Source organism: Mixophyes fleayi, chromosome 6, assembly GCF_038048845.1.
Source record: "Mixophyes fleayi isolate aMixFle1 chromosome 6, aMixFle1.hap1, whole genome shotgun sequence".
NCBI lineage: Eukaryota > Metazoa > Chordata > Amphibia > Anura > Limnodynastidae > Mixophyes > Mixophyes fleayi.
Window position 1 is genome coordinate 122,236,734 of NC_134407.1, and position 9,297 is coordinate 122,246,030.

Sequence of the window (9,297 nt, forward strand, 5' to 3'; positions counted from 1 at the left end):
CACCACCGCCGCTGATTAGTGCCGGTATTTAAGGGTCACTCTGGCACTAGGAGAGTGCCAGAGTATTAGGTCCACCCTAGCTCTAGCGTTCCTGTGCATTCCTTGCTTCTCCTGTGAATTACCCGGATTGTTCCTGACCATTCTTGTTCAGTTCTCCCTGTGTATTGAACCCGGCTTGCTGACCATTCTCTCCTGTGCTTCTGACCCCAGACCCAACATTTTTGACTACGATATTGGATTCTCCCTGTGGCATATCCTGACTTTTGGTTCTGACCCGGCTATCCCTGACTACGATATTGGATTCTCCCTGTGGCATATCCTGATTCTCTCGGTTCTGACCCAGCCTGCCTGACACCGCTTCCATCTTACCGCTTCACTGGTTGCTCCCTCTGAGGACCGCGACCTGCGTGTCTCCTGCAGCTAAGACCATACTCCCTTGCAGGGGTTCCTGGTGAAGACCTGGGACACGTTAGACTCCGCGCCTCTTTGGTGAGTAGTGCCAAAACCAGTAAGCAGAATATTCCAAGTTGTGACACACGGTTAGCTTGAGTCAAGTGATTGCCTTAATAATACATTTTGCGAAGGAGCTACAGAAATTTAACGGATGAAATAAAACAAAGTAAATGTGCTAACTATATTTTAATTGTAGATTAAATACTTATTTACTTCGCCAGGATCCAAGAGCTATCAACATCTTGTAATGACGTCTACTCCTTCAGTTTCTCTGGCAACTGCATGTTTGAAAAAAAAGTAGCTTTCCCAAGACACCCAGTGGTGATGCAGATGAGTCCGCAAAACATTTTGATATTTGCTTTGCTGTAAATGAATTGGCCAAAAATTGTGACAGCTCTGCCCTAAAATGAACTACTAATTCCATTTGGAAGGCCATTATTGGCAATTACATCATAGTACACAGACTTCTATGATGGTGGGATGAATTAGCATTGCTTGAGGAAGATTAACACTGAACCCTGCCACCTCTCCTGTTTCTGAGTGAGCTATGGCACAATAAAATTGAACTGCAGATTTAAACCTAGACTGTCGGACCTATTATTTCTATTTCAGCAATTACAATTAGCAATGGAGCAATGGAGATCTTCTCTTTGGGTGTTACCTATATAACGCAGTAGAATTTGCCTGCAAATTCTACAGACAAGCATGCTTGTCTTCCTTTCTTCATCAATGACTCTTAGCAATTGAGCACTCTTCTTTGGGTGTATATTACACTCAAACCTTATTAGTGCAAATTAGGAAAAATACAGTTTAATCCCTGCTAGGCCCTCCACCATCCTTTGCATGTTAATAGTAGGATTGGTTGGAGTTATGAGCAAGGTCACACATTTTTTGATCAAATCTTCCAAACCAGCCCAGATGTCAAACTGTTGTGGTCTTCCACCTGCGTCATCCCTGCTTGTGTTTGGAAAGTGCAATTTGGTGCCAGAACCTCACGTGCCAGAACTGCTGCCACTGGTGCCACACTGCTGCCATTGGTGCAGGACTTACACAATCAACCGCATCCTCATCAGAGCCCTCATCGGCTACCCAAATCTCCCCCTCATCCTCTTCTAATTCCAAAGTGTCATCCTCACTTCGTGTATCACCGGCTACACTCAGGCACACATGAGCAGGAATGCCGAAAGTGTCCTTCTTTATGGGTACACTATCAGAATGCTCACGATTACAGATACCACTCGTGGATGGACTCTCCTCAGGGATTGGTGTCATTTTTGATACTGAACATACATTTTCCTCTAATGCCTTACTGTTTTCTTACAGCTCTGCTTTCACACGTAACAGTACTTGTGCACCACTTTTGGACTCCGAATTACTTGGTCTTAGTTGCTCAGGAGTGACTTTACAAGAAGAAGGCTCATCAACATTTTTAGATCTCGCAGTAATAGAGAAAGGCGAAGGCCTCATTCTTTCTTTGCCACTGCATGTGTAGAATGGCATGTTGGCAATTTTTTTTTCTCGCCAGTTAACTTTTAATTAGTTACAGCTCTTTTTCTCTTCAATACGGTTAAATTTTCTTTTTGTGTTTTTTTCCCTGACTTCAAAAGGGACTATGTACACAAGACTTTTACATAGGCTTTACCAGATGACATACAGGGAAGACTACCATCAGAACTGGTGCCAGCAGCTGTTTGTTGATCCTGCTTATATTTGGACTGCTGTGAATCCATTTTAAGGAGACCCAAAACACTTGTAGTGCAAAATATTAAGTATATAGTGCTGCTAGATAATACTTTCAGCACCAGAAAAATTGTTTGTTCACACTGGGGAATATGGAACACCCCAAAGCACTTGTAGTGCAAAATATGAAATATATAGTGCTGCTAGATAATACTTTCAGCACCAGAAAAATTGTTTGTTCACACTGGAGAATATGGGACACCCCAAAGCACTTGTAGTGCAAAATCTAAACTTTATACTTCTGGTATATTTCTATTTCTGCAGGCAGAAAATAGTTTCTGGAGGAGGGAATATGACACCCCAAAGAGTTGGTAATGTTTGCAAAAATGCCTCCTCTATCCTCCTCTCTTCTTGCTATAACAATTGCTAGAAGAATTGCTGGAAGAATTGCTAGAAGCATTGCAAGAATAATTGCTAGAATAATTGCTAGAATAATTGCTTTGTCCCTGCGCTAATGCTGCCTGCGACCTAACCCTTCTCTCTCCCTCTTTCAAATGGCGATGGATTGCTGTGGAGCCGGGTATTTATGGATTTCAAATATCGCGAGAACCGAGCTCCGAGATCCAATGATGTAACGATGACGTTATGCCTCGATTTTGATTCCGAATTAGCACCAGAGTACTGAGTCTGCTCGGCTCGGTTCTCGGATAGGTGAAGTTCGGGTGGGTTCGGTTCTCGGGGAACCGAGCCCGCCCATCTCTAGTTTAATATACATATGGTTCCAATAGTATTGGTTTATATAAGCTCTTAAGGGTGTTGTGTGCTGGGAATATTTTTATAATTTATATTCTATATGGCATTGTAGAAGAGAAATATAAGAGGTTGCTCTCTACCCAAGCAGCACGCAGGCCTGACAGGTGGAGAGTGCATTTATTAAGTTAAATCCCATTATCTCCGTTGGCCCCGGTTATGGCACCTGCCGCACCAATGTTAGTTCAGTCACTGTTATATCTACACAAGTCCATATTTGCCTCTTGGTCCATATTGAACACACACCATAATCCTGTAGCAGAAAAAATCCCAAGAATATGCCCAGTACAGTGGTGGAACTACCATTGGTGTTACAGATGCTGTGCACCAGGGCCCATGGAGATAATGGGGCCTGCTGCGTGGCAGATGCAGAGGGTCGGGGGCTGGTTCCCCCCTCCTTGTGTCCCTGCACTGAGACCTACAGCTCACTAGTTCCGCCTCTGGCCCAGTAGCAACAGTAATGTTCCAATATATACCAATCTTTACAAGCAATATTCAGTAAGTAGTCCATCAATAACAGTAATGCACAAAAATATATATTTTCAGTAAAAGTAATACTACTCTTAGATACCTATTAGTAGCAGATAGCATTAGTCAGTAGAGTACAATAAGATGCCCATTAGTTGCCAGTTGTGCCCAATGATATGCCCATTAGTCAGCACTAATTCCAAGCAGTATGCCAATTAATTGTCAGTAATGCTAAGTAAGATGACCAGTAGATGCTTGTGATGTTCAGGAAGTTATCCATTAGTTGTCTGCACTGCCCAGCAGGATCAACATCTGTTTCAATTATGCTTAGCAAGATGCCATTATTTGCAAAGAATTTCCAATCAGACATTCTGTAAGCTCTCATGAGCAGGGCCCTCCCAACCCTTTGTTTTCATGTCTCCATTTATTTTGTTTAGCTCGTATGTCCCTGATTTATATATGTCTTGTATACCCTACTGTGCAGCAATACAAAACGTCTTACAAATCTACCATAACAATAATATTAAAAAATAAAATAATAATAATAATCGCTTCGCCCTCAAATCCCCCCCCTTCACAATTGCACAAAAATCCAAGATATTCCCTGGGTTTCAGTGTTCCCTAGAAAGTCTGGACTGTTCACAGATGTGAGGTATATTTATCCCAGTGCATCTCAGCATTGTAAGGAGAACTTAAAACAGTCATAAATCAAGTTAAAATGCATTGACCAGAAGCAAGAAGATAGAGCAGCACAGATAGACTGAAAATGTTAATTGGTGGACAGCAACAGTATGCAGCAGGAAGGGAGAGGAATGCTTACTGCATTGCAGAGCAGGGCAAGACAGGAAAGGCATGGGAGGATATGCCTACCTGTTGGCATCCCGCAGGAAGAAACAAATCCTTTTTCTGAAATAAAAACGCACAGGCTGGTTTTGGCGTAAATAACAGTTTTATTTAAAAATTAACAACAAATGCAGGGAAAGCAGTGCGCAAGGTTCTTTTTCCTTTTACCAATTCCTCCACCTTTAGGGGTGCGTGTTCTGCACACCCTGTGAGCACCGCAAGCTTGCCCCCTGGAGCCCGCATCTTGTGCCCACACACCCTCTTTTCCCTTGGCACGGCCCCGTAGAGGTCCAACTGTTGAAGCTGGAGCCGGGCAGATGGCCGCCTTTCTGGCGTGATTATGCACCAATGATGGCTCCCCCCCACAGCTATACCTTGCGCGCCGCTTGCCACCATCACACAAGGCCTTTGTGAATAATTCATGAGGCTGAAGCCCCCACCACCATGCTGTGACACCAATCGCCCAATGTAACGAATACTTCCCCTTCCGCGTTCCCCCCCCCCCGCTCCGTCGGACCCGGAAGCTGCACCTCCGGGTTCAGCAGGTCAACCTAGGCGGGGAATTCAAACAGGGCTTGCTATAAAAATATCGCTCTGACACGTCATAAGTGTCAGAGCAACTTCCTGTTCCTGGCTCCTGATCCCTGTTCCTCCTTGTGCCTGCTCCCAGTGTATTGGACCTCCTGTGTACCGTCCCGGCTTGCTGACCTTTCTGGATCTCCTTTTACCTGTGTACCAACCCGGCTAGCTGACTTCTCTGATTGCCTTTACGCCTGACCCGGATTGTCTGACGCCTCTACTACCTTCTCGCTGCATACTCCCGCTGCACCTGCCGCTACACTACTTGTTGAGGCAAGGCCTAAAGGCCACGACCTGCGTCTCCCGGCAGCTAAGCACATCCAGCCTTGCGGAAGTTCTTGGTGAACACCGGGGAGTTCGTTAGACTCCACACCTCAGGTAAGCCAGCGCTAATCAAGAATAGTCCAGAATCCACTTAATCCATTACACCCAACACCTCCAATGCTTCCTGTATCACGTTATTGAACCAGTCCAGCTCGACCTCTGACAGGTGTACCTCATCTCTGCTATATAAACCAATGCATTTCATGCTAATGTCTTCATGCCGTATGCTTTTGCCGCCACACGCGGAAATGAATTTACTTATGGCCAAATTCAACCTCTTGCGAGCTCCGTCAATGCCCGCTCCCTACCTCGCATCTCTCCAGGACAGCCTTGGGATGATATATGACCATACTAATGTAACTGCACCCCAGTGGTCTTTCATCCAAACCAAATCCTCCCAGATACCTTGTACTAAATCTAAAGATTTTTTCTTCCCCAGGTCATTACTCCCGAGGTGTAAAACTACCACATCAGGTTGACCTCCCTTTTCTTCCCGAATCTCGTTACTTCCCAACCTAAGACTTGCCCGCATCTCTTAAAAACCGCTGTGAACTGGAACCTTGTTAAAGGGAATGCGTCCCTGTGCACTCAAAAGACTTCCCCTCCCTCTGGCCTTGAGATATTGCTTCACTGTGGTGACAGGGCAAATCGCAGAATCCGCCTGGTGCCACATCTGCACCCACCTCCCTTTTCTTAACTGGTCCATCTGTGGATCTTACAAAGCATTGCGTTAACGGACACTATCACATTCTTACACAAAAGGCCTGACCTGAGTGATTTATTGAACTGTGCTGTCAACTCACTAAGGGGTCTATTTATGACCCTTCGTTTTTTTTGACTTGATACTTTTCAATCCTTATCTCCTTGATAAGGATTGAAAAGTAACGGCTATGTATTAAAAAACTTCTCAGGGACAGCAGTGTCGATAACCTGCTGTCCCTGAGAAGTGACTCACCTGATCATCGCAGTCTTTTCTCAAATTTCAAGCGCCAAGGACTTCGCCACCAGTTCGCCTAGACCGGGTTGCCGATCTGCCACAGATGTGAACCTGCTCATTTCCTCCTTGAAGATCTCCTATTTCTGTCGCAGGAGCGCTTCAGCTATGGTATTATGCTCGTCCTGGATATGCTTTTTCAACTAACCACCTAAGCGGAGGAAGGATGATACTGACTGATTGTTAATGGCTTGCACCACCCCCGGGTTGTCGCACCAGAAGCTGATGTGCCTGTTCTCTAACCTCTTCCCTCAAATTTCTAACGCCACCACTATTGGAAACAATTCCAGCGCAGCTAGGTTCTTAGTGAAACCGCTAATGACGCACTCATCTGGTCACGATTGTGCGCCCCATCTTCCCTGCATATATGCTCCAAAAAACCTATTGCCCCTGCTGCTTCTGTGAACAGCTGCAGCTCACAGTTAAGCGGCTCTGTTGCGGCCATAAACGCACCCGATTAAAGTCGTGTAGGAAATTATCCCATACCAACAGATCCATTATGATCTCCCTGCTAATGCAAATCATGTTGTAGCTCACTCTACCCTCCTCTTAAAATATGTGGCCCATTGGTAACCCCCGGAATGGAAAGTTCCGCAACCCCACCATTGACTGCAACTGTTTTAGAGTGGCCTTCCTAGCCTCTTTGAAATTTTATCTCTAACCACTGTTGTCTGCACATTGATGGACTTCAGGTTTTTACTCGCTATCATTCAAGAAACTGCTAACAAAATTTTAAACCCTTCCCTAAATCCTGCACAAAGTAGCTCTGCTTTGTACCGCTTAGGATACATGTCCAGCCAAGCCTGCATCACTGCCTTGGGCGTTTAACCTGAGCTCTATGTCCCTTGACCCAAACTTAATTGGTTTCTGACCCTGCGACTTGAGCCGAAAGGCCTCGTCGCATTACCGCCAGACGGACCCATGGAACATCTTATAGACTGAGTGGATAACATTTGTGTAATTTACCTTCCTCATAGCCATCCCTTGGAAAGCCTCTAAGGAACATCATGTGTAGACAAACTTCCCACTTAGCCAATTATCCATTTCATATGCATCATCCTGCACCACTCCTCTCTCACTAACTTTTCCTTTATCCTTTAGCCCTGTTTCTGTCAGGAATATATATCTATAAATGTGCCTTTCTCTTCCTTGTTTGTTTTGACACATAAGCTGCCATTGCGCCCAGATTGCAGCCTAAGGTTACCTCAGGCTGCTCAAAAGCTGTAGATTTTTTTATTTATTTATTTTCGAAGCCTACCCCAATTGATTTATAGCTGCATCCACCCCAAGACCTGTTTACCTACGCAACTTTTGTTCCCTCCTCAGCACGCCCCACTGCTCCTAAAAAGCCTTATACGCCGCTTCACCATCAGATTCACTAGAACTATCTAACCCTGAGCTGCCCTGTACTCCATGTACATTACAGTGCTCATCCATATACATATTATTAATGTTAGCATCATCATTAGAATACTCACCGGTCCCTGCGCTGGTAGTGGTGACAGATGTCTTGTCTTTTTTCTGCGCTGGCCCTGATGTCAGCTGCTGCTGCTGTTGTACCGCTGGCTGGGCTGGATGTGGCCCCTGGTTAGCAATTTTGAGCTGCTGGAGTTGCGCTGGGACTGGCATGGACTTAGCGTTATTCTTCTCCTGCTGCAGTGGTGGTCGCGGCACCATGAGTCCCCCTGTGCAAACTCTTATCTTGATTCGGTGTGCGCTGATGGTTGGCCTGATGAGATCTATCTTCCTGACATCTAGATGATGCCCGTGCTCTGTTGATCTGGTAGTGAGGTGAGAAGTGGCGACTGTCCTCCTTTGTTATTCCCATGTCGCTGCTTTCTCTGTTGTGGGCTTCCATGCCTGCTCCCTTGGTGGTCTTGACTGTGCCCTCTTTAATGTTGGTATCATGTGCTGCTGTGATCCCTTCTTCTGTCTGCTGGGTTTCTCCTTCAGCTGCTTCTATCACATCAGCTGGGTATTTCTTATCTGGTCTGCAGCTCCTCAGCATTATCTGCCCCTTGTCCATGTGAGGGGGGAGGAGGCAGCTGTGCATCACTTCTGCTGCTTGCTGGATTTCTCCTTCATCTGCTTCTATCATATTAGCTGGGACTTCCTTATATGCCTCAGATGAATGATGTGATAAGGGTGTATTATGTACCCACTCAAGCTGTTACCTCATTAAGCTGCCTTCTTCCCCTGAGTCCTCGTCATCTTCAGCCCCCTGACCCTGTGCAGTAGGTTGGGGAAGGGGGGATAGTTCACCCACCATGTGCTGCTGGTCTGTGATATTTTCTGCTACTTGCTGGGTTTGTCCTGCCTTTGCCTCCAACAAAATAGCCGGGATGTCCATGCTGTTTTGCTCCTTCTTGGCTGCTCTCTAACCTTTTGCTCTGCCTGTAGCCGCACTCCTTCTCCTGCTCACATGTGACCCATAGCCTTTGCTGTATAATGTTTGTGCCTGGCTGGGTTCCTGAATCTCAGCCAACGCGATCAAATGCCTGGGTGGGTTCCTCTGCCTTGTAGTACAGCTGCCTGCAGTGTTTTCCATGTTAATTTGCAGGCATGTCTGCTGCTTCAGTTCAAGTAATTGTGATTTTTCTGATCAGCAATGACAATGGCTGCTGTTGCAATCAATCTCCACTCGATACTATCCCTTCTCTTCCTGTCCCTGCAATATTTTAACCTCCACCACTTGTTTTCCCTAGTAAGTCTCTCACTGGCTTTCTTAGTTCCCAGGTGTGAAAGGGGGACGTGCCTTCCTGCATGACACCCCTCCCTTCCTGCTGCCTGTGTACTTGTGTCAATTCCTCTTATCTGGCTCCAGTGCCAGTGTGACCCCTCCGCCCCCTTAAAGCTGTCAGCTGTGGTATTCAGTGTGAATATGAAGCTCAGGACACAAACCGTTAACAGAGAGACTCACAAGAAACAATGGCATTTCCACTGAGGTGCCCAAACTCAATCATCAAGAGCTACCAACAGGGCATGTTTTCAGGATTTCTTTAATTATGCACAGGTGAGTTCGTGTATTTGGCTGGGTCAGTAATTATCCCACCTGTTTCTACAGACAGAAATCTTGAAAATATGACCTGTTGGTAGATCTTGAGGACTGAATGTGAGCACTACTGATTTACAAGAATGATGGGCAA

The 9,297-nt window shown here is 45.7% G+C and overlaps 1 protein-coding gene across 1 annotated transcript in view; it reads right to left on the reverse strand.

Moving 5' to 3' along the window:
* The window catches only part of LOC142161531 (glutathione S-transferase P 1-like), a 45,914-nt gene extending 37,133 nt beyond the window's left edge, over window positions 1-8,781 (reverse strand). Inside the window, exon 1 of the mRNA XM_075217226.1 lies at window positions 7,630-8,781. Within this exon, the coding sequence (XP_075073327.1) occupies window positions 7,630-7,828 (199 nt within the window). The 5' untranslated portion in view covers window positions 7,829-8,781. The remainder of the gene's footprint in view (window positions 1-7,629) is intronic.
* Between the last annotated feature and the right edge of the window lie 516 nt (window positions 8,782-9,297).